We start from the raw sequence: 25,601 nt of genomic DNA, 5'->3' as shown, positions 1-25,601 counted from the left end.
TTATCACAATGACACCTCTGCTTATTGTAAATACAACTTTACTGTGAGTGCACAGGATGGCAGCTTGGATCCTCTTGGTGTGTGCGCTCATCACTCTGCAAGGTGAGCCCTAATCTTTAACAGCTTTTTTGGTTTTGTTAGAGCTATTTTGTATAATGTTTGAGAATCTGGGTAATGATGGTTTTGTATTGAAGTGTATTGTGTAAAAAATGTAAGAGAAAGTAAAGCAAAACAAACCCTCTGCTGTCAGTATGAACTTTATGAAAACAGGAATTACAGCAATACTGCTTCATTAAACAGACGTACTGTTGGTTATCAGCAATGCTTAAACTATTTTTGTTAACCTTTTGCTTAGTAACTTAGTAACAACAAGTCTTCAATGTGTCAGAACAAACCACAATGTAACATCACAATGCAGAAAGTTTTTCATGTATTCAACAGAAATACAGTGCGGCCTGCATCAAGTCAAATTTGTTGACTTGAAATAATGAGAGTAAAATGTGATCCACTTAGCTGTATTTACAGTTACGGAAAAGTTAAGGAAAGTAAGGTAAAGTAAGGAAAAAAAGCTGTAACTCTAGTGTCCCCATGTGGCTGTTGTTACACAATTATGGCAACATTCACAAAGGTTATAATTTCTAGTGACTTCTTCTCTTATTCTTACAGGCTCAAAGGCTCAGGGTGAGCACATCACATTTCATATATACCATACAACTGTGTAAATACTCTGAATGTTCATATTCCAGTGTGACTAGAATCAAGCATGAGAAATTTTATTGCATATTAACTGACACCCAGCTGTCTTTGCTCTGTCAGATTGTGGGGTGGCACCTCTCAATACAAGAATAGTGGGTGGTCAGAATGCCCCAGCTGGGTCATGGCCCTGGCAGGTGAGCGTACACTATCAATCATCTCACATCTGTGGAGGCACCCTCATCAGTGACCAGTGGGTGCTCACAGCAGCTCACTGCATTATAACGTAAGATATACTCTTTGTTTCATTCTGTATTGCACGTTTTTACCGGAAGTCTATGTGGGAACATTGTGTTCAAATTCAGTATTTTAGAGACCAAAAAAAAAGCCGTCAGATTATTTATGTTGCCCAGCAGACCTCAAAGAAACCAAACATCAGTGAGAGACTCAAAAAACAAGTGAAGCATGTGAATTAAAAGTTGATTAAAATATCCTGATAGACGTGTTCACAGAGCAGTTTTAATAAAGTTAGCTGATACAAATATTTGTTGGTGACAGATAACGAGCATAACTAACATACAAGTTCAACCAGTTCACTATTGTGCAGAAGGTGTTTCTTCAGTGAATAATGGTGATTCCAGCTCATCAGAACAAATATTTATGTTAATAAACTATTAAAAGAACGGCTGTACAAAATCAAATTAACATATTTACGTCTGGCCTTCAGTGCTATTTGTACTTCTAAATGTTGAAATGAGTTATTTCCTGTATGTTATCTTGAATACAATGGTGCTAAGTGGCACTCGTCTTCTGGTGCTTAAACTGTTGAACAGGCAAGCAAACAATAGTAATGAACTGATGTGACAAAAAACATTTTGTGCTTTATATAGGATCTACTTTCTTTCTACAAACTTGCCGCCACAAACCATAAATGTGCAGAAGGAAGTGTGTGTCTAAGTGTGACTACAGGCTTGTTCCTGAGACAGAATGATAAGGTGTCAACACTGATAGCAGTGTTAGCTGGCGGTACCTTTTATAGATGTAATCAGTAAAAAAGATTTTGTCAAGAAGTGGCTCTTTCCTTTACATCTAATCCTCAAACCTGGTGATGTTTCACTGCTTTGCTTTGACATCTGATTGATAAATAAGAATTTCACGCTTAAGATGTTTTCCTCGTAACTTGAATTTTTGCTTGTTGCACAATAGTCAACCTGTGTGATAACAATTTTGTACCATGACAGGCGTCTGCCAACGGATGAAGAAATATCCTCTTAGCATGTCTTCCTGTCGTGTCATACACAGTACATTTAAAGGTCACACATTCAGACTAGTCACCCTGACTTTAGTGAAAATAACATGCTAAGTCAAACCTGATGCTGTGAGGGTGAATTGACCTAATTAATCCAGTTCAGTAGCTTGTTGAAGCATGTATATGTACAGAATACTTCATGGCTGACTGCAAGGTGCTGTGGTCCTGTGGGTGTTAAAATCGTCACGCCTACACCACATGATCGACTGGTGGTTTGAAGTGTGTGTGCTGACATGCTGGGTTTGTTTTTTACCATACATGGCAGTGTACAGTATGGACACATTTTCTCCATTTTTATCTTATCGATTCAAAGGAAACTGTTGCAAAGGTTTTGTGGTTTGTTCAAATGAAACTTTGCAAACATGAACAATGTTTCCATGCTTTGTTTTGTTTCTTTCTTAGAGAGAAAATGCTTTCTCCTGGCAGCTCTTTCTTCTTTCTTCAGTCTTTTTTTAATTGTACCGTGATGAGCTCTAACATTTAGCACGCTACCCGGGCCTCTATACCCTGAGATCTAACCCCTTTTTTAAAGTGAACATTTGCTGGGACATCCAATCCTGGATAGATTATGCCATCGTGTGAATGCACACCTGAATGCTCCAGACCAGCAAACTGCCAGAACATCAGAACTCCTGATGATCAGATAAGCACCTATTGCTACTGATCCTTGTAATTCCTATCCAGTCAGTGGGATGTGCTAAGTTTTACAGGACTGCGCAGAGTCCTGTAAAAAACGCTCTTTTTTCCTGGATGGACTTTGCTGTTATGTAAATACTGCTGGGTATTATGAGGCAGGAACTCACACGATCTATTTCAGTTCCTTCACGCTGTAAGTTCTGTCACAGTGTTTGATACAATGCACATACAAAAGTCATGTGGTAAAGGAAGTCTTGGTACATAAGTAGGTCAAATGCAAGGCTTTCACTCACTCACACAAGATTGTGTCATGTGTAAAATAAGTTAAATTTTTTCATTTAGACTTTTTAAACTTATTTTTTTTCTGTATTTCTGTGCAATTTGCGTAATTTGATCCAACAAAGCCTCTACATTACATTTATAAAAGTGCCCTACTTTCCCTTAACATGAACCCAAGTGGGAATTCAGTTTTGACTTTTGTCTTCTGGGTGAACGTCTTGTGTCTGGCCCATTCATCCAGCAAAACCTGCACTACACTGGTCTTTTTGTTCTCTCGAAGGATTTCCTAGTCTTTCTGCCAGAAGGCAAATATCCAGGTCAACACCTAACTGAAACTTAGTGGTGGTGGCTCATTTTACTGCCTAATTAGCAACATATCTGCTTAATTAGCAGTCAGATCAGTCACCAGGAATTAATTTAGACTCAAACAGGTTCACCCAATACACTGTTTGTAATGACCCAAATAAAGGTCTCCTAATTCCTTATTTATATTCTTCGAGTCTTTCCAGTCTTGGTGATACATGAGCATACTGCAAGATAAGGGCTTTTAATTTTATGTTTTATTGCTTATTCTTACTTATGTAAAAGCATTTTTGGCTTTACTTGAAAGTCAGAGAGAAGCAGGGAAGCAGAAGGATATGCTGAAAAGTTATGCCACAGTGGGGAAGTGAGTCGTGAATGGTATCTGCTTCCATGTGGTAGAAATGATTATACAATAGAGCCAATTTATTTATTTGGAGAACTGAAATTTACAGATTTACTACCATGTCTATGACAGTTTCTTACAGCCAGTATTGTGGTTGTTACTCAAAAAAGTAATCTATTAGACATTACTCATTACTTTTTTAAAAAAGCTAATGCATTACACTACTTAACTACTCCCTTGAAAAAAAAATTGTCACACTACTTGTTACATTCCTTCTGCATCGCTCCATAACAAGACCTGATATACATTTTCACATAATAACCAATATATACCTTAGGCTACATTATGCAGATAACTGAGCAACTTGGGTAACACAACTAAACACATAATTATAACTGTAACCCGATTAGTCAGTTCAGTGCAGTAATGTGCTACATTAATGTATTACAGAATGTGACCACAGTATGTTTTGCACAGCTGTAATGACGCTGTAATAAGTGGGATGCATTACTTTTTAACCTTTTACTTTGTAACTTTGCTTTGTTGTAACACACTTTGATAACACACTGTCTCATAAATGAAGCGTTTCTTCATTTTAAACTTGCATGATACATCTGCAGTCTAAAGAGAGCTCAATGCACTCTACATAGATCTCATACATAGACTTCTATAAATATAAGTCTCATGTTCAAACCAAGACGTGGCCAAGTATAGACAGTAAATAATTTAAATAACAAGTTACTGTCCCTGTGTGGGCTGGTTTTAATTATACAGTTGCAAGAACACCAAATTTGAAAAGGATCATGCAAAGATCATGTTGTGTTGTGTTTGGATCTTTCAATTTGGGCCAAAATTGGACACTGGCACTCGAGGCCTGGAGTTCGACACATGTGTTCTAGAGAGAGCCCAGCAGCGAACTCGAAGCCAAATAAGTCAGTGAAAAATTAACTTTAAAAGGCGACAAAAATGTAAAACCTGGTTAGAATAAGCAAAAGTGTATATATATATATATATATATATATATATATATATATATATATATATATATATATATATATATATATATATATATATATATATATATATATATATATATAAGAAGAGTAAGAAAATAAATATGCGCTTTAGGACTCGGGGTAAAGGGATCAATAACAATTTAAAATGTAGAATTTACAGTTTGATGATTTAAAGTCTTACACACAACCTGTCAACAGGGGAGCACATTTCATTCATAATGATGTAAATCCAAGCCCATTATGTATTCATGATTTGAATCCTGGGTTGTGTGAAATCTCAGAAATAAACCCTAGACAAAGTGAATCTGTGAACTAAGGTGTAGGTGTGTTAGGTTATGTTGTGGTGATCCTCGGGTTGGGGGATGGGTGTTCTGGAGTGCAAAATGAAAACCAAGATGGAAGATGGACAAGAAAAGTTTAAAGCCATCAGGTCCTCAGTTTAGAAAAAAGATAAAAGGAGAGGAGGAGAAACGAGCAAAAGATACAGGTAAGCAGATGTGTCATTGGATAATGGCAGGTCATCCTGAAACAATCAGAATCAGAATCAGAATACTTTATTAATCCCTAAGGAAATTATGTGAGTTACAGTTGCTCCAAGAAGAAATGGTAAAAATAGTAACAGTAACAGACAAACAAACTCCAAACATTATGTTACAGATTTTAATATTAATTAGTCATTGTCAGTTGTTGATTAGTCCTGTTCTCATTGTATGACGAATTGTGATGGCTGTTTGATAGCCGTTTGCATACAATGCATACTCTCTCTCTCTTCGTGTGTGTGTGCGTTTCTCTGGTGAATTTCGACAACAGTTTTATGTTAATGTACAATCCTTAATATGTTTTATGTGTGTATGTGTGGTGGTGGTGGTGGTGGTGGGGGGGCGCCAGAGGGAGTGTTCGCCCGGGGCGCCAAACAGGCTAGGACCGCCACTGACCAGTGTATACATGCAAAGAAAGTAGTTTTTGCACAAAATTACCACCCATATAAGCTACTTTTCTGTTTCATAACTTTGTATTAATGTGTTTGTTAGATAATTTAACTCAGTAGTGGTTATGGAAGGTCTGTGGCAGTTCTATTTGTTTGCACAACACGTACAAGTTCAGTTGGGGAAATATTGATGGTTTATATGCATAGTTAAAAGTTTTGATTACATAGGTAGAAAGTTTTTTTTACAGTTAGCTTCTGACCCTGTGGTTTGTGAAGTTAGTATAAGTCAGGGTGACCTATAAACACACTGTTTATCTAGTTCATCACTTGGGTTTGATTGACTTTGATTGGGCACAAGCTTCTGTCGTCACACCTTGTTTTTTTTTTTTTTGTAAATTCGCACACAGGTTTCTATCGGGCAGCATGGAGTTGCGGTGTTGCCGCTGTCACCATTCACTGAGAAGGTCAAGGGTTCAAATCAGGTTCAAGCCTTTCTGTGTGGAGTCTGCCTCATCTGCCTCCGTCTGTGTGGCACTTGGGTCTACTCTCAGCTCAAAAACATGCATGAAGTTAGATTAATTGGTCATTATAATTTGGCCGTACATGTGAATGGTTGTCCTGCCCACAGCGTTCCCTGCCTTTTACCCCATGACAGCTGGATTAGGCTCATGTGACTCTGAATTGGATGAGATAATGGATGTATGTTTGCACTAGTGGTTAAATACAATAAAAACCAATTGCCAACAAAATAGGTCATGACAGGTTTGAGAAAATATTCTAAATCCATGGACTGATTTCCTTATTATTCATTTAATACAGAAACTCACTCAGTGCATGGACGCTCTACTTCGGGAGAGAGACTCAGGCTGGGCCTAACACTCATGAGGTGAAACAGAGTGTGTCGCAGGTCTTTGTCCACCCTAACTACAACAATTCTTACTTGAACAACGACATTGCCCTGATGAAGCTCAGCAGCCCTGTCAACTTCACTGACTACATCAGACCTATCTGCCTGGCAAGTAGCTCCAGTCAGTTCTACAACTCCACATCCTGCTGGGCCACTGGCTGGGGCAAACTCAGAAAGAATGGTGAGATTTTTATTTAATCTGTGTAGCTGGTGGAGGTGGAAGCATCATATCAGGTTTTTTCTAGTCTCGCTTTGCCACTTAAATTTGTATTTGCATGTCAACTGTCAGGGGCTGGGTCTGTGACCCAGTGTGTTTCTTATTGTCAAGCTTGTTTTGTCATGTCTCTCAATGTTTCCTGTTTTATTTTGAAAAGCCAGGATTTTTCATGTTCAATGTGTTTTGTTCGACTTCCCCCGTGGTGTCATTATGTCCATTACAGTCAGCTGTTTCTCCATGTGTTTCCACTTCCCCTGAAATGGCCCTCAAAGTGGCCCGCATGCGCAAAAGAAGACGTCACACACAATGCGCTCTTTGTTACTTCCTTTAAAAGTTGTTGCTATTAAAGTTTTTCACCCTGCAAGGTGCGCAGTTCACATATTCGCATAATACTTTTTGGTGCCTGAACTGCTAGACAGATGCACAAACTGTTTGTTGCTGACAGGAATGTCAGTTTTTTGTGGGAGTTTAGATATTGAATAATCACATCATCATTCGTGTTATCGTTTGCACATATCCATTGAAAATACTTTTGAATTCGTGAGACTGGACGAAAGTGGACTCATTTCATGCTTTGCCTTTCACAGAGACTTTGCCAGCTAATGCACCCCTCCAAGAAGTTCAGATTCCTGTTATTGGAAACAAACAGTGCAGCTGCAATTATATCCCAGCAGAAGATGCGAACATCACTCAGCAAATGATTTGTGCGGGGCAACAGAACAAAGGAGCATGCCAGGTTAAAACAAAAGCAAATTGTTGTAATATGTATTCTCCCTTACAGAAAAACATGTTTATTTATTTATTTATTTTTTTGCAATTTCAGCCCTATAATGTAAATATAAACTTTTTTAGTTTTGAGAATATGCGGTTTCAGTCCCCTTCTTAATGTTTGTGTTTTATCCTACTCTTTTCAGGGGGACTCAGGTGGACCCTTGCAGTGCAAACAGGGTTCCAAGTGGATCCAGGCTGGTATTACCAGTTTTGGAGTACCTTGTGCTCAGGCAGGTTTCCCTGAGGTCTACGCTCGAGTGTCTGAATTCCAGACTTGGATCACAAATCAAGTAGCGGGGGCCAATGTGGGCTTTGTGAGCTTTACTTCTAGTGGCACCGACACAGACAGCAGCTTTGTGTGTCGCAGCAACAACTCCACTGGCAGCACTAACTCTGGAAATTCAGCCAAGTTTGCTCCTGAGCTTGGATTTTTTATCTTCTCAGTGAAAATGTTGCTAGACTGCATTTTAGTTTAACACTAAAAATATCTCCTCTTCTCTTCTCTTCTTCCTTGCATTGGCTTCCGATTGGGTATAGATATAAGTTTAAAATCCTCACCTTTACGTTTATGTCTCTACAAGGTGAGGCCCCCATCTATATCTCGGAGCTTCTCAAACCCTATTCTCCAAAGCGAACTCTTAGATCCACTGATAGTGGTCGTCTATCTATTCCACGGACTCGTCTGAAAACAAAGGGGGATCACGCTTTTCAAACCCTGGCTCCAATACTGTGGAACGGTTTACCCTCCTCACTACGCACCATCGACACGGTGGCCTCTTTTAAAAAACAGCTTAAAACTCATCTGTTTAGACAGGCATTTGGGTAATATGCTGTCTTATTTTATATTTATATTGTACTATTGCTTGTTTGATATGCTTTTATATTTCTTCTAATATTGTTCGTTTGACATGTTTTTATGTGAAGCACTTTGTAACAGCGTTTTTTTGTCTTAAAAAGTGCTATATAAATAAATTTTACTTACTTACTTACTTACTTCTGCTCTTTTTGTCTTTAAAGGGGTCTTTAAAGGTACAGTGCGTAAACTAGCACCCACTCATATGTATTTTAGACTGAATGAATAAAGTTTATGACGATGCATGAATTTGTTAGATGTAATGGCACACTAATCAATGTATATTTAGTACAACAAAGTGTTTTTCTATTATATAATGTTAAAAAATACTTACATAAATTGGTAATTGGTTTTTAAAGTATTTTGATTTTAAAAAACATTATAGTCAACTATAACATAACTGCACTGTAGCTCGGGTGGATCAGCTTTTCTTTTCTTTTCTTTCACTACACTCACTACATCAATATTTTTTCTTTTGTTAATCACTTTATAAATCAATTTGTGTTTTCAGCCAAACTAGAGTACCTTGGATATGGAAACAAGCTAAAATTAAAGGTTCTAATTCTGATTTGCTGGTGTTACTGAACATTATGTACAAGACTGGAAGAGATATGCAGAAGATATATGAATATGTAAATATGCTCAGTTGTGTATGTTTGGACGTAACGTACAACATCTACTAGATTTTTGGTTTTGGCTTTTTTTCTTCCTGTTATAGATTTTTAATTCAGAGACTGCTCATGTCATTTTAAACCTTCCCAGAACTCTGAAATATGAGTTTTATTTTAGTGATCTGAGTATTTGAGGAGACAGGGAAATTGTGGGTGGGAACATTTGGGGAAGCAATTTTTAAGAGAGGTTCTGCATTGATACACTGATGGATGTGGTCACGATGACTTCTGTCTCGGGCTTGTGAGCTGTCACCAGTTATGCTCTTTGAAACCGTACTTTATGGTCAAAGGCTTGATCTGAAACTGCAACTGATGCACCCAATGACATTTTCTTTGTCCAAGAGAACGGCTGACACCTTTAAATTTGACATGTAGCTCTTCCTGTTACGCCATGCTCCAATCTAATCAGAGAAAATGGAAATTTTAGATCAAGAAAACAATATTTTAAACTCAGGCTTCTTAAATAAACCTGGATGTATCAAGGATCGTTAAAGTGGCTTATTTCCTGTTATGTTTGATGTATGTCCTGTTACATTATTAGATACTCATCTGATACTCATAGTGCCAAATCACAACAACAATTGCCTCGTGGCACTTTATGTTGTAAGGTAAAGACCCTGCAATACTACAAAGAAAACATAGTAAACCCCAACAATCATACTGACTCCCTATGAGCCAGCGCTTTGGCGACAGTGGGAATAAAAAAACTTCCTTTATCAGGAATAAACCTCCAGGAGAACCAGGCTGAGTGAGGGGTGACGGGTAGGGAGATGAGAGGAGGACAGGACAAAGACATGCTGTGGAAGAGAGCCAGAGTTTAATAATAACTTATAATTAAATTTAGAGAGGTGTATAAAACATAGTGATTGAAAAAGGTGACTGAAGAAGAAACACTCATGGGAATCCCGCAGCAGCCTGTTGCAGCATAACTAAGGGAGGATTCAGGATCACCTTATCCAACCATAAGTATGTGCTTTTATCAAAAAGGAATGTTTTAAGCCTAATCTTAAAAGCAGAGAGGGGGTCTGAAGGCTCTGCCTCCCATTCTACTTTTAAAGGTCATGAAGATAAGATGTGAGGAGCAGGATTTTAAATTCAATTCAGGATTTAACAGGGAGCCAATGAAGGGAAGCCAGTATAGGAGAAAGATGATGTCTCTTTGTAGTCCCCGTCAGTACTCGTGCTGGAACATTTGGGATCAACAACTACAAGATGTTTGTAACCTGCACTAAAGCTGCTTCTTTACTGTGACGAGCTCTGAATCCTGACTGAAAATCTTCAAATAAACCATTGCACTGCAGATGATCAGTTGTTTTAAAATTACTGAAGAATTTCTAATACAAAAGTACATAGCCAGATAATACAGACAATTTGATCATGTTTAAAATTCAAACATTAATTAATGATAGAACTTATTTGAGCAGCTGCTCTATGACAACCCCCATTAATGTTTAAATAGCTGGGACTCTCCACCATTTGGTTTCAGAACTGAAAAAGATTCTTAGATGAGAGGTGAAACCTCTTCATGGACCCAAAGGAGTCCAGTAGGTTTCTATCAAAGCTCCTTGGACTATCATGACCTGGATTAGTGAAAACCTACAAAGACAAACTCCTGTTCAAACCTTTTATATGTGAGGGGCAGCCAGTCAGAAGACAGCTGAGGATTAAATTGGGCCTCCAAAGCCCCAGTATAAAATGTATTATTTTATTTATTTATTATTTAGGATTTATTCCATCTCCTGCAGTTGAAGTTGGTTATTATGTACTTTTTCAAAGTACTACTGAATTCCCTGACTATAAGGGAAAGGTTTCTGCGTTGACTGTTTTTCTTAATGCTTCTACTTTTATGTGCAAACAGTTCAACTTGTAACAAAGAATCAATCCTCTGGGGATCCGAAACAGTTAGAACAGAGGTTTTAGAATAACAGTAACAAGGACATATTTTACTTCTGTTTGGTAATTTGCTACCTTACAGTCCCATCAGCAAACTTCATTTGCTAATAAAAATAAAGCTAGATCAGTAAACCGCGTAAGGCTACTTCTGCTTGAAGTGCAATTATTATGGCAACTGACAGTGTTAGTTTCATGGGAACTTAAATGTTGAGCAGTGAGAAGTAAAACACAAAGTAAAACCAGAAAAAGGAAGGAAAGCATCACGCTACGGTAAATACTTTATTCCATGGTAACAGTATAAATCATATACTGAACTTACTGGAAGCAGACCAAGGAAAATAGTACAAGTTGTGTAAAAACAGTGTGGGAATCGTCACCTGAAAAAAAGTGTTTAAAAATAAAAGCTAAGGGAATGGAGGAAGAACGTGTTTTAGTCTTCTAGCTGCAGCAACCACTCAAAGCTTTTTTTCTTTCTTTCTCTTTTGCTTCCTACTGAGATGTAAAAGTACTGCTGTTTCTGTTGTAGCGTTTAATAGTAGAGTGTGAATTTCATAGGTGGTGCCTTAAGGGACGTGTCCTTTTCCGTGATGATGTAATAATGGAGGGGTAGGGGTGGAAAAAGGGTGGTTATGCTTAATAAGCATGATTAGCCACAAACAGTGACTCTCCACCAGCAGCGCTGGCTCCAGAGGAAACATATTTGCCCACACTGGCCTGGCTGTTAGCCTGTAAGATAGAAAATATGATATTATTTAATGCACAAGAGGACTCTAGAGCATGAGTTTGATGTTAATAATAATAATACAACTCTTTCATATAGCTTTATATTTTAGTTACACAGTTCATATTCAGACATACCAGAGCTCTCTTTACAAACTCTTCTTGGCATGCCTTTCCATTCTCCTTCTTCCCACCCCAGGCTTTCAGGGCAGAGGCCTGCAGTGCACGGCCATATGAGAAGGTGAGTGCCCAGGGCTTGTGCAGGGGGCACTGGTTCATGGCGTTCAGGTTGACAGAGGCCTCCTCCTCACTCTGACCACCAGACAGGAAGGTAATACCTGCAAAGCAGGTAGAGTTTAGCAACCCAGATTGCAGATCTAATGCAGATTAGTCATAAAAGATTATGTCTAAAAAAGTGTAAAAGTGTGCATATCAGCAAGCGTGTGATGTACTTTCTTACCAGGAACTGCAGGGGGAACGGTGCGGCGCAGGGCAGTAACAGTTGCCATGGCAATCTCCTGGTTGGTGTACTTGTGTGAGCAAGAGTGTCCAGCGGTAACCATGTTGGGTTTGAGCAGGGTACCCTCCAGGTAGACGTGGTGGTCGGACAGGGCCTTGTAGACGGCAGCCAGGACCTTCTCAGTGATGTACTGACAACGCTTCAGGTCATGGTCACCATCAGGAAGAATCTCAGGCTCAACAATGGGGACAATACCGTGCTAGGAAAGGCAAGGACACAAAGACAGGGTAAAATAGGAGCTCATATTAAGAAGACAAGACCTGAAATCCAAAAGTGAAGACTTTAAAAATTTAATGTTATGCTGCCTTGATAATACTATGACATAGTATTAATTTGGAGAAAAGTTTTTTGAGCTTGTTGGCACATTATGAGGTTTCCTCATTGTGTGTTTTTACCCATGCAGAAAGTATGTGTGTGGCATGATCATATCAAATGCACAAGCAAAAACAGCAAAAATATTTTAATGTTTTTTTTTTTTTTTTAAAATAGACCCAATAATAAATCTTGTAAAATTCAGTTAAACTGGGTTATCTGTCTGTTGTGTCTTACCATCTGGCAGATGCTGGCATAGCGAGCCAGGACATTGGCATTCTCTATGATAGCCAGTCTTGAGGGCGTGGTGGGGGTGATCTTCAGAACACAACGCCACTTGGCGAAGTCAGCACCATCCTTCTTGTACTGGGCGCAACGCTCATAAAGCCCATCGAGACCTGTTAGGAAGGAAAGACATACACAATACGTTAGATAAAGGTATTAAAAGATGATTATGTAATACGGATGATGTCTGGATCTTTTCTGTGCTCACCCTGGGTGGTTGTCTCGCCATTGGTTCCTGCCAGGGGGACAACACCTTTGTCGACCTTGATACCCACCACCATGCCTCTTTCTTTGAGGTGTTGAGGGAAAGGCTTGCCATCGTCGGTCTTCTGGTACATGGTCTCGTGGAAGAGGATAACGCCACCAATACAGGGATTGATGCGGTCGTCAGCAGTGAAGAGGAGCTGGCGGTACAGCCTCCTGTTCTCCTCAGTGTTCTCAGCATTGATGCTCTGGAAGCGCTTGGCCACACTGCCTGGAGGTTATAGAAACAGATAAAATCAGATTGACTATAAAAACATAGTATATTATTAGATGTTGGAAGCCACAGTCTGTCTGCACGTTTGCAGAAATGTTTCAGTTCAGGTCTGAGAAAACACACACAGTGAAACCAGTTTCAACTGTAGCCTAACTGCAATCCTTTAAGCCATAGTTTTTGGCAACTGTTGAGTTGACTGTCCCAAAGAACTGATTGTTAGTATATAGGTTCATTTTCTTACCAGTTGACTCATCTGCGGCAAGGATTCCTTTGCCTGGAGCCACAATCTTCAGAGCAATATCATTGAGCTCCTTCTTTTGCTCAGGAGTGAGGAAAGGGTATGCGTGAGGCATCCTGACTCTTGATATAAATAGAGGGAAGACAAAAATTTGAAAAATTAATAATGAACATGACACAGGGGTTATACATTTTTACAGTGTGCCAAGGCGAAAGGTTATACTGCACTGCAAATCTGCTTTTGAGTGTAACAGTTTCAGGGTATATGTGTGGGAAACTGCTAGATGAAAGGAGCACAGAACATCGGGTTGATTGTGTGAAGGAAGTGGTAAAAACAAAACAAAACGTCTGGCTCATGGTTTTATGTTTTCCTGTCAGACTATCTTTTGCTAAAACAACCCAGACCAGCTTGTGTCCTACATGCGACAGCAGCTGTTTAAGCTTTAACTGCTGCAGCAGCTTGTGCACTGGTTTCACACTATTCCCCAGGCACAATATGTAGCCTCACAGAGGATCCAGTGTCAGAGAACTACCACAAATCCCCCTCCACCACCATCACATGCCCCACCCTCCATGCATCTGACCACCCTTAAAAAATCGTGTGCACGTCCGTGACCTATTCCATTTTCTAGCCTCTTATCCCTGACCTTTCCATTCCCCTCCACAGCCCCCCTTCCCTCACCATTCCTCTTGACTGGCCTCTATCGCATACCTCCTCCAACTGTCACCCTGTTGCCACTATCAATACGTTAGACTAAATATACCCAGTGTACCCAGTATACTGCTTGCATGAGGCAGTGAGTGCACTGTAGCTCATGTAGCATGAATGGGCTGCATAAAAGAAAATGTGCAGCGTTCCACCCGGCTGTTGATGAGGCATGCCAGATTGCAGAAGGCAGTCTAGATGAATTTATCTAGTAAAGCAAGAAATTAGTCAGACTATTGAGTCACCACTGACCAACGATTCAATGGAAACTTTGCATCAGATAAAGGTAGGTGACTGAAGTTTACCAAAAATGACCAGCTTTGTTTAATATCAAGGGAGAATCATTCTCACAGTTCATCACAATCATTATTTAGTATTGTTATACTATAGAAAGTGATGAGATATTTTCATCTGTCTAGCATCTGGTTCATTGACGTTGAAGTAACAAAAAAAAAAGACGCACACTTGCATTTAACCAACAGACATGAACCTGCGGGTTACACTGATATAGTTCGAGTCATGTTAACCACACAGTTGTGAAAGCTACAAGAAGATGCATAACACTGTTTTTATTTTATCTCTGGTATACAGGTCATAAGCCTCTCATTATGCCAAGGCATTATAACATAACATTCAATAGCTAACCAACAAATCCACTTGAAATGCTGTTTTTTTCATGGGCATGAATTCAATCTTTTACCTTTGAGGTTGCGAGGAGAGCTGAGAGAAGAGAGAAGAAGGGAGAAGATCCGGCCTTCGTCTGCGACACCCCTGCAAGCCTGCCGGCCCTTGTATTTATCCTCCCATTGTGACCCCTCACATTTCAGCTGCCCAACTATAAAAAGAACAGGATGCAACCAGAGATGGCTTGTGACATTCAGCAGGACTGGGGCTGGAGTAACGTGCTAGCAAGCAGCCACTCAAAGGGCAAAGAGTGTTTCAGTGAACGGCACAAAATGCGATGGAATAACAGGCAGTTAGGGTTTAGGTGAAGTCCACATAGAAGGGGTTGAGTAGACGATATTATCCAGAAATGTGCAGGGAAGAATGGCCTACTATGTAAGTGTTTCTTACACTCTCCTTAAACAAAATTATGCATCTTCCAAGCACATCCTTTACATTCTGTCTTATATTAAACATTTTATTTAGCTGCAGTTATTGTAAAATATGCTGCCTCACCAAAGAAGAACATCTAATATCTGGAGGTCATTTGAAATAGTATGTGAAGGAAGATAAATTTGGGGGTATACGTAGAATGCACTAAATGTGTGTGTCTGTGTGCACACAGACACACACAGAAACAGAGTGAGAGTGAGAGAGGGTTGAGCATGTTGCAACATTGCCAACCTGCCCTTAGAAATCCAAACCAGACGCAGCAACACAGCACACTGATCCTTGACCTTTTCTCGACCTTTCTTGATCGTCTGTGCTCTGCAGGAAGAGGTCAACCGCCAAGCTAGGGAAAGGTTGCAGGTTCATATTTTCGGGGCACATTGCACTTTGCATCTGTTTCTGTGTCTCTCACTCAGCTCACAAAACAGACATGAAAAGACATAAAATTTTGCAACTCGGATGTTCTCACAGTTTCAGACTTTGGGTTTTGTAGTGCACGCTACACTTTTTTTTAGTGGCACGCACTCATCGTAAAAGAGGCCAACTTCCTGACAGGAGGGCTTGCGGGCTGAACAATGCAACAGGAATAGATGTGTTAAGTAGAAATCTGAAGAAGCAAATTCAACTTGCTAGTCAACTACAGGGAAAGTAATAGTCATAATGTTAGATGCTCAACATTCCCTTTTCTTATTTACAATTTAATGTGATAAACAAAAAGAATTTGATCGGACTGACCTCAAATTTTCAGCAAAAAATTTATCTTAGACCTGCTAATGAGGCAGATGGTTTTATTTAAATGTTAACATTTTAATTATATTTAAAATAATTTCATCTGGTTGTCCACATGTCAATAAACGTTACTGTTATACTATTGTTTAAGAAAATTAGAGCTTAAACTAAATTAAAAGTTGGCCACCCACCACCACAGTCTCTCTTATATAACACAGCGCTGCCGCTATTGAAACTCCTCCTTCATCGAGTTCCTCTAAAGATGCCTCGGCTTTGATCAGTCACCTGATTATTTCTGCTTTTTGGCTCCTTCTTACATGCTTTCAGCAGAAGTGGCACCTTGCTCAGCAGTGAAAATTAAAAATAAAACCAAATATCACAGTTAAAATGATTTTCCATGGGAGTAACACAATGAACTGGCTAATTAGTGCTACAATATTCTTGTCAGGTAAGGCAGTTTGTGCCTTTTATCTTTCATTGTCTAGTTATGCCTTCATTTTAAGTAAAATATTATGGAGCAGTATGTCTGTTGTGCTCATTTCCTTTTTTTTCCTCTGTGAAGCAAACTTACTGAGACGTGTGATCAGTCCAGTTAGTTTCAGAGTGTAAAAATAGCTTAATGAGTACAATATTTTGATTGCATTTCACCTCTAGCATGCACTGAGTGAAAAAACCCTTTCATAAATAATTTTGCAAAATTTAATTCTTGATTATTAATCCATAAATAATTCTGTGCTAATGCAATCATCACATATTTGAGGCCTGTTTCCAGTGTCACATTGTACTTTTTGATCCCGTGATGAATAATTTAACTAACACTGTGTTGACAAGAATTAAACTTGAGGGCATGGCATTGTATTAAAATGTTTTAATAAATTTACTTTTCAGGGGGTTATGAAACCATTTAATTTTTTTTCTTTATATTCATCACTATTTACATTAGATTCTCACTGAAGGCATCAAAACTATAAATGAGCACATATGGAATCAAAAACATGTTTTATAGTTTAGATTCTTCAAAAATCGCCACCCTTTACTTTGATTACTGCTTTGCACACTCTTGGCATTCTCTTGATGAGCTTCATGAGGTCGTCACCTGAAATGGTTTTCCAACATTCTTGGAGGAGTTCCCAGAGATGATGCGCACTTGTTGGCCCTTTTGCCTTCACTCTGCGGTCCATCTCATTCCAAACCATCTCAACTGGGTTTAGGTCAGGTGACTGTGGAGGACAGGCCATCTGGCGCGGCACTCCATCAATCTCTTTCTTGGTCAAATAGCCCTTACAAAGCTGTAGGTGTGTTTGGGATCATTGTCCTGTTTACAAACAAATGATGGTCCAACTAAATGCAAACTGAATAGGATGGCATGTCGCTACAGAATGCTTTGGTAGCCATGCTGGTTTAGTGTGCCTTAAATTTTGAATGAATCCCCAACAGTGTCACCAGCAAAGCCTCTCCCATACCATCACACCCCCTGTTTCACAGTGGAAGCCATGCATGTAGAGACCATCCGTTCACACTCACCAAAGACTCAGCAGGTGGAACCAAAGTTCTCAAATTTGGACTCATCAGACCAAAGCACAGCTTTCCACTGGTCCAATGTCCAATCCTAGTCTTTCTTGGCTCAAAAAATCTCTTCTCCTTGTTTCTTTTCCTTAGTCGTGGTTTCTTAGCAGATATTTGACCATAAAGGCCTGATTCTCACACTCCTCTGAACATGTCTGTGAAGGTTCTCAGTCATCCATGTCATTGTAGTCAAAGGAGCTTGCAAAGAAAAGCGTCTGGACTTTTTTAAGTTGCTTGAAGACGTTTCACCTCTCATCCGAGAAGCTTCTTCAGTTCTAACGTCAAATGGTGGAGAGTCCCAGATATAATCCTAGTGGGAGTATCCCCCCACAGAGGGACAAAAGGACCCGCTGATGATCCACTAATCGCCTGAGCCAAGGTGTGAAACTGGGTGTGGGTCCCAATCAGCCAGGTTTTCTGGTGAGCTCATTGTGAAACCTGGCCCCACCTTATCATGTGAATTCCTGAGGTCAGATGGCCGAGGATGTGAGTGGGCGTTAAGGCGTCTGGGGAGGGAACTCAAAACTGGATTATAAATGGCAGAGAGTTGGTGTCGTAAACAGTGTTGGTCAAGTTACTTGAAAAAAGTAATCAGTAACTAATTACTGATTACTTCCCCAAAAAAGTAATCCCGTTACTTTACTGATTACTTATTTTCAAAAGTAATTAATTACTTAGTTACTTAGTTACTTTTTAAAAACACGATTTACAACCTGAAGAGGTGATAAAGCGATAGATCTTTCAGCCCAATTCTACTTTTTCTACATAATCCATCATACAAAATGTAATCAAATGGAAAAGTCTCTTTTTTTTTAACTTGTTTTATCAGTTTTAATCTTTTAACTTTATGCATCAAGCAAAAATTTAATTATATGCAACATTCTCTGACTTGAATAAATTAGTTTAACATTTAAAGCTATTTTCTGCACATTCCAGCACATAAAATAAAATATTTTTTGTGTTTACACTCACTCTTTCAAATAGATGCAAGTAAAACACAGCAGAAAATAAATAAAGTCAAAGACTCAGCGGTCCTGTTGCTCTATTTTCACCTGTAAAGCAGGACTACGGTAGGCGGAGGTTTACCCTGGTGCAGGTGTGCCGTGGTGAAGAATCCGCGACTTTCTCTGTGAGTTTCCCATTACGTCGTTGCGCACTCGGTGCTTGCTTGGAAGTTTAGGGGTTTTTTTTCGCTGTAAAAAGAAGTTTTCTTCCCACGCACAATGGACGCTAATGTTTTTGTCACTTTTTATGGAATCAAACTCAAAGTAAGGTCAGTACTTCCACACTTTAAACGCTGCACGCTCATACTCTCTCCCACAATCGATATGTGATCCATTGTTGATCTGCAGACAGCTGTTGTCACTAACGACACACTCGCTTACGTCACTGTCGTGAGACATTCTCGCAAAAAATCACGGTTTTAGTAACGCAGTAACGCAGCGTTACTACAGGAAAGTAACGGTAATCTAATTACCGTTTTTGCAATAGTAATCCCTTACTTTACTCGTTACTTGAAAAAAGTAATCAGATTACAGTAACGCGTTACAAGTAACGCGTTACTGCCCATCTCTGGTCGTAAACCACCGCCTCTGTTCAAAGATGGTCGCTCACAGTGGACATAGATGGCTTCTTTCACTCCTCTTTCAAACCATCTGTCCTCTCTGTCCAAAATGTGAACATTGGCATCCTTGAAAGAGTGACCTTTATCCTTAAGATGCAGATGGACCGCTGAGTCTTGTCCTGTGGAGGTGGCTCTTCTATGTTGTGCCATGCGCTTGTGACCACCTCCACAGGACAAGACTCAGCAGTCCAACTGTCTTCAGTTCTTGAAGTAATGATGGACTGTCAATTCTCTTTACTTAGCTGATTGGTTGTTGCCATAATATGAATTCTAGCAGTTGTCAAATACGACTGTCAGCTGTGTATCAACCTGACTCCTGCACAACACACTGACTGATGGTCCCAATCTCATCAAGAAGGCAAGAATTTACCCAAATGAAACCTGACAAGGCACAGCTGTGAAGTGAAAACCATTTCAGCTGACCACATTATGAAGCTCATTAAGGGAAGGCCAAGGGTTTGCAGCGCTGTCAGCAAAGCAAAGGGTGGCTGCTTTCAGGAATGTAAAATATAATACATATTTAGAGTTATTTATATTTTTTTCTTTGCTATATAATTCAATATATCATGTATATATTTGATGTCTTTAGTATGTCTTTACAATGTTGAAAGTACTAAAAATAAAGAAAAACTATTAAATAAGAAGATGTGTCCAAACTTTTGACTGTATATATGGAATTTAAGACATAAAATTGACTCCAAACTGAAGTCTTGAGTGTGTTTTACAAGACAATAATTGCTCTGAGTTCTTAGAATTTAAAAATATCTAGCTTATGTGCTCTCTAGTTGTAATAAAAGATCACCCACTGAGGCAGACCTCAGTTCAAACTGCTACACTCCAACACAAATAAAGAGAAACACAGACTCTATACAATTTTCTGTATGTGGTATTCAACAGAGGTGCTATAATCACATTAGAGTACCTCTATTACTATATAAAGTTGTTTATAGTAAAACAAATGTTTTTTTTTTTTTTTTTGCTTCTTTAATTCTCAGTGTTAAATCCTGCGCTTTCTTTCAATATTGATCCTGGGGCTTGGAAGACCCTGAGTAGCTCTGCTCCTGGTTTTGGGTACAAGGTGATTCAAAGAAAATCAGAGTAAGTCTCAAGACACATTGATAAAGTGTGTGTATGTTAGTGTATCACACGTACACACACATACATGTTTGTTAAATCTATGCTTGCAATTGGACTATTTGCTTTTTAAGAATATTGCTATTTATTACTAATTTTCTTCTAACAAACATCATAATAGGTTAGTAATAAATGAACAAACATGCAATATTTCTTAACAGAAAAGATATGTAGTGTATTTAACCACAGTTTGCTCTCTAGACTTACATTGTGGTCTGGATTTATCTCCATAGTTTGATCGTCAGTGCCCCACTTGAACAGGAGAATGGGGGAATATATAGCTGCACCACTTCTCCTCCAAAATGTCAAGATATAAAACTAGAAGGTAGGTAACCATTAATATGTAAATGTCTTAAAACTTCAACAGTAACTATTTTACCTTTGCAAAAATTCTGCTCAGACCCTGGCACAGAAACTTGGTTTGATATCTTTGTATTTAATATTGAGCCTTCAAAACTGAGATCAACTTACTTTTTAAATTTTTACAGCTATGAAATGAAGTTATAGTGAACTTGAATTCTGTGTTGCATTCCTTTCTGTTGTAAATGCCGTGTAAATTGATCATGTAAAAAGGGAAGTGTATTAATTGAGGTGCTTTGTAGTCTTCGGCTTCACTGTTTCTTCCATTATCAAGGAGTTTTTTGTGTTTTAACAAATATTGCATTCTTTAAATACAGCCCCAGATTTGACAGCTAATGTGTCCCTTGGTATGTCAATGGCAAGTGATCCCTCTGGAGAAAACACTGTGGTGAGTTGCTAGCTCCAGACCTTATTTTAAGTACTTTTTAAAATCACCGATGATCCAACTCAACTGTCTTATGTATGTAAAATGTCTTGTGTTAAAAATTGCATTGTGAAAAATCACTGAACCTCCCAGTGGTTCTCCACAGAATCAGCTAATTTTAAAAAAACAACAACACATTTTACATATTAGCTTAATGTTACTGGGTGACTGTGGTCCCATCTGCACCAGAATGCATGCCACGCATACTTGGGCAAGATACTAACCCCAAGCTGCACTCTGATGCATCTGTCAGAGTATACATGCATGTAAATGTCAGATAGAAAGCACTTACATAGGAAAAAAATCATTTGTTTGAGTGGGTGTGAATGAGTGAGGTTGTATAAGAAAAGTGCTACATAAGACCCAGACCTTCTACGATTTACTGGTACAGATAATGTTCAGTGTGGTGTAGATAGAGAGGAAAAGCAGGTCTCTCTGAATGTAGAAAGATGACAAAGGAATAGAAGTGAGGTTTGTATTTTGAGTGAGCTCTGTAGCCTGGATTGAGTACCACACCTCCAGAGTTCCCACAGGTGTAACCTGTCACATATTCACACGCATGTTCCTGAAAGAGAGCAGAATCAGAAATTCTTTTAAAAAAACAAAAACATTAGCTGATACTGAAGATTTATGTGGGAATTTATTTTTTTCAGATCTGATTGATTTTTATATGGAATAAAGGAAACAGGGACAGGAAATAATCAGCCTAATCAGAACTTGTCTTTGTCTGTTTTTAGGTGTGTTGTCCATCCATCCCAAAGCACTGCAAAAGTATCACCATGTACAACGGTGTGTGCTTTCAGATTGACAGTTCTAATTCATTTGGACCACCGATACCATCTTCTCTTGACGGTAATAGTAAACAGAGTTTGTGAAAATGTACCTACAATGAATAATGTTTTTGAGAAAAAAAAAGATTTTAAATGATGATTCCATTTATTAAGGAAAAAATGTCAATGAGTGTGTCACGTGGCTGTGGAGAAATTTTGGCCCTGTGGCGGCCCACTAGAGGGCTCCACTCACACCCAAGTAGGGAGGATGGGTTTTGTCGAGTTGTGTGGCGCGACGTGTTCAGTTAATGTGTTGTGATGAATAAAATCGGAGTGGAAAGTTAGAGCTTCTGTTTTGTCTTTACTATACCTCCACAGCACACTTTTTCTTTTTTTGAGAAGTGTTTTAATTCAGCCCGCCGGTGGGTTTTAGACTGTGAATGCCCTTTTTAATGTCATGTTAATCTGCGTTAGGTCCAGACTTTGACTAGGCAACTTCAAAACCTTTATTCTCTCAACTTGAGTTCAACTTGCTGGTTGTTTTAGATCATTCTCCTGTTGCATGACCCAAATGTGCTTGAGCTTTTGACATGATCATTTTGGATTTTCTGGTCGAGAACATAATTCATAGATCCATCAATTACGCCAAATCATTAGGAAGCAGCAAAATCAGCCCTAGACACACTGCAATCACCATGTTTGATTGTTGGTGTGATGCTTTTTTAATGAAATGCTGTGTTGGTTTTTCTCCAGATTTAACTGGACTCAAACAATTAAAAAAGTTCAGGTTTTGTTTCAGTCTACAGAATATTTCCCCAGAATCTTCAAGATATTTTTTGGTAAATGTGAGACGAGTCTTTGTGCTTTTTTGGTGATTTTTCTCCTCAAACTCTCTATTTGTATGCCATTTTTACCCAGTCTCTTTTCTATTGTTGAATCACGAACTCTGACCTTAACTGGGACAAGTGAGGCCTGCAGTTCTTTAGATGCTGGTCTGGGTATGGCTGTGACCTTCTTGATGAATCGCCGATGTGCTCTTGGAGTAATTTTGGTAGGCTGGCTACTCCTGAGAAGGTTCACCTGTTCTTAGTTGTTCTTAGTTTTTCCATTTGTAGATAATGGCTCTCACCATGGTTTGCTTGAGTCCAGAAAACTTAGAAATGACTTACAGATGTCAAAGATATATTTCACATCTCTTCTTGAGTTTCTCTAGATCGTGGCATGATGCTTTTTGAGATCTTTAGCATGCTTCAGTTTGTCATGCAGGTTCTACTTAAGTTATTTCTTGATTGAACAGGTCTAGTAGTCTGTACTAATTGTTTTGAGTCATGTTATACAAATATTTTTAACTCACAAGACGTTTGTGTAAGAAACTGAGATGTTTTGTCCTGCTTCTAAGTGACAGAGTCGATTCTGTTCATCTGGATGTTTAGAAGGTTGGAAAATCCTGTAGTCACCTGAGACTGAGAAAGACACTTGGATGAGTGATGAAACCCACCGTAAACACTGCATCCACATGAGCACAATCAACCTTCTGGGATTTCAAATCATTTAAGCTTTTCTGTATTTTCTTAAAGAAATAAAAATAAATGTAAACAATAAGACTAAGAATAATTGTGGTTGGAGATCCTATACATTAACTTTGGTAAAACCCTGATAAGCATTTTTGGACCAAACTCATTTAATCCCTTAATCTTCTTGTCTCTCTTGTTAAACTAACATAGACAACAGCGACTGAGCTATGCCACTAAATAGACAAACATACGTACATTTAGTGATTAACTAGCAAATGCATACTACATAGATTGTCTTTGTGTTATTCATAATGCCTTTACCGAGGTGCAAAATTCTTTTGCTTTGCTTTTTATATGAGTGGAAAAAATATAAAAATCACCCCATAAAACCAAATCTAATTTTGAATCCATTTCTTTGACAGACTGTGAAACACAAGCCGACCTTGCCTTTCTGTTGGATGGTTCAGGCAGCGTATCTGGTCCTGATTTTCGAACAATGAAGAAGTTTGTGAGAGATCTAATTGTATCATTTCTCTCAAGTGACACACAGGTGAGACACTGTTGTCCCTCTGCTACTTAAATAACAGCAAATCATGACATAGATTACATCTTTGTTTGCATTTAACACCATAAAATATAATCTAACACATGTTTCACATATTTTTTCTTTCTTTCAGTTTTCTGTTTCCCAGTTCTCCAGTGCACCACAGATTCATTTTAACTTTCAAAAATTTAACTTAACTGAAATGGAAGATAAAATCAATAGAATTCAGCAACACACGGGACAGACTTTCACGGCTAAGGCCATCAAAGAAGTTGTGTAAGTGATGTAAAGATATTACTGAAGCATTGCATTTTTCAGTGAATCTGACCACAGTAATACCGTGCATGTTCAGTATTATGTTCTACAAAGTGGACAAGATGGCACAAACCAAGGCCAATTTGAAATACATGCAGATCTAATGCTGCATCTGCAAAGTACAAAAATATCTGTATTTTGGAAAAATTATGAAAAATATGAATGACACTGAAATATGTATGACCACAAGGTGCACTTTTAAAAATACTTTGTGTTGAAATTTCATTTTATTATTATTTTTTATTTGATAGGGAAAAAGTTTTCAGCCCACAGCAAGGCTCCAGACCAAATGTGAAGAAGGTCTTGATTGTAATTACTGATGGAGCATCTAATGACCGTGAGAACCTGAAAGGTGCAGTAGAGCAAGCAAAAAATAAATCAATTGCTCGATTTGTTATTGGGGTAAGCACTTCAGTTATTTAAACTTGTAGAATATTGAGTTTCGTATTGATTGATGATGCTGTCACTTGTCAGACATGCTGTGAATTAGTTCTGCCATTCAGTGAACAAGAAATAACTGTTATTGTTGATTTGAGTTCTTTTCAGTGTTAGAGAGTATTATATCTGTGTGTAGATTTCATTTTAAATCAGGTGAGATTTAAGGACTGTATTTTACCAAAGTCAGCAAATGATCTTGAATAGTATGAAAACTTAATCATAGTTTTTCCAATCTCCAGGTCGGGGATGCATTTGATAAACCTGAGGCAAAACAAGAACTGCACAGCATTGCATCATCTCCCTCAGAAAAACATGTGTTTGAAGTGAAGGAATTCAGCGCACTTGAAGAAATAAGACAGAATCTACAGGACAAAATTTTTCCCATTGAAGGTACAAATATACATTCAACATTAAAGCTTTGTTAAAATTCCTGTCACATTGTATTCTTTTTATTGCATGTTACAAATTTTGTCTCATTTTAAGTTAAACAGCTTGTTATGGAATGCCAGGACTGCCATAATGAATTAATTAAATACACCATTAAATAATTAATTAAATGTGGCAATAATTAATTACAATTGGAATTAATTAATTAAATAAATAGTTATGACACATGTAATTAATTAATTATTGACACATGTAATTAATTAATTATTGACACATTTAATTAATTATTGACACATTTAATTAATTATTTAATGATATATTTATTTATTTTATTTTGGCAGTCCTGGCGCCTGGCTCTCATCTTGAAATAATTTTATCTGTCAGCCTCACCCATCAAACTCAGGGGGTGGGGTTAACGCTGATCGAGTCAAAACCATTGCTTTGGCCTGGTGGCCATTGTTTCTAGCACACAACAACCTGCATGTGGAAGCTAACAGAACTGAACTTTGAAAAACCCTGTTTGTGTGTCACCAAATACCGTTTTAATATTTTTTTAGCCAAGAATGTAGTGATTTAATCTTCATGTGTCTGGTCGGTTTGTCAAGA

General features: G+C 38.4%; 3 protein-coding genes across 3 annotated transcripts; 2 read left to right on the top strand and 1 right to left on the bottom strand.

Moving 5' to 3' along the window:
* Positions 1 to 9,411, top strand: zgc:123217 (uncharacterized protein LOC641414 homolog). The gene is made up of 7 exons (XM_040001545.1): positions 1 to 102; positions 667 to 681; positions 817 to 979; positions 6,327 to 6,595; positions 7,219 to 7,367; positions 7,546 to 7,895; positions 8,396 to 9,411. Exons 1-6 carry the CDS (start codon positions 57 to 59, stop codon positions 7,876 to 7,878), a joined length of 975 nt encoding a protein of 324 aa, XP_039857479.1. The 5' UTR covers positions 1 to 56; the 3' UTR covers positions 7,879 to 7,895; positions 8,396 to 9,411.
* Positions 9,412 to 11,085: 1,674 nt separating this feature from the next.
* On the bottom strand, positions 11,086 to 14,908 carry aldoab (aldolase a, fructose-bisphosphate, b). The gene is made up of 7 exons (XM_040001543.1): positions 14,778 to 14,908; positions 13,376 to 13,494; positions 12,865 to 13,131; positions 12,609 to 12,769; positions 12,000 to 12,258; positions 11,678 to 11,877; positions 11,086 to 11,545 (listed from the first exon to the last, which is right to left on the bottom strand). Exons 2-7 carry the CDS (start codon positions 13,485 to 13,487, stop codon positions 11,453 to 11,455), a joined length of 1,092 nt encoding a protein of 363 aa, XP_039857477.1. The 5' UTR covers positions 13,488 to 13,494; positions 14,778 to 14,908; the 3' UTR covers positions 11,086 to 11,452.
* Positions 14,909 to 16,161: 1,253 nt separating this feature from the next.
* LOC120714928 (integrin alpha-M-like) lies at positions 16,162 to 25,048 on the top strand. Its single transcript, XM_040001544.1, has 9 exons — positions 16,162 to 16,367; positions 20,105 to 20,207; positions 20,477 to 20,568; positions 20,921 to 20,991; positions 21,765 to 21,879; positions 23,734 to 23,861; positions 23,989 to 24,131; positions 24,422 to 24,572; positions 24,848 to 25,048. Exons 1-9 carry the CDS (start codon positions 16,307 to 16,309, stop codon positions 25,031 to 25,033), a joined length of 1,050 nt encoding a protein of 349 aa, XP_039857478.1. The 5' UTR covers positions 16,162 to 16,306; the 3' UTR covers positions 25,034 to 25,048.
* The last annotated feature ends 553 nt before the right edge of the window (positions 25,049 to 25,601 follow it).

This window comes from Simochromis diagramma, unplaced genomic scaffold (genome assembly GCF_900408965.1).
Source record: "Simochromis diagramma unplaced genomic scaffold, fSimDia1.1 OVJJ01000421.1, whole genome shotgun sequence".
Classification (NCBI taxonomy): domain Eukaryota; kingdom Metazoa; phylum Chordata; class Actinopteri; order Cichliformes; family Cichlidae; genus Simochromis; species Simochromis diagramma.
Note: the sequence above shows the minus strand (reverse complement) of the source record. Positions and strands in the feature narration are given on the sequence as shown.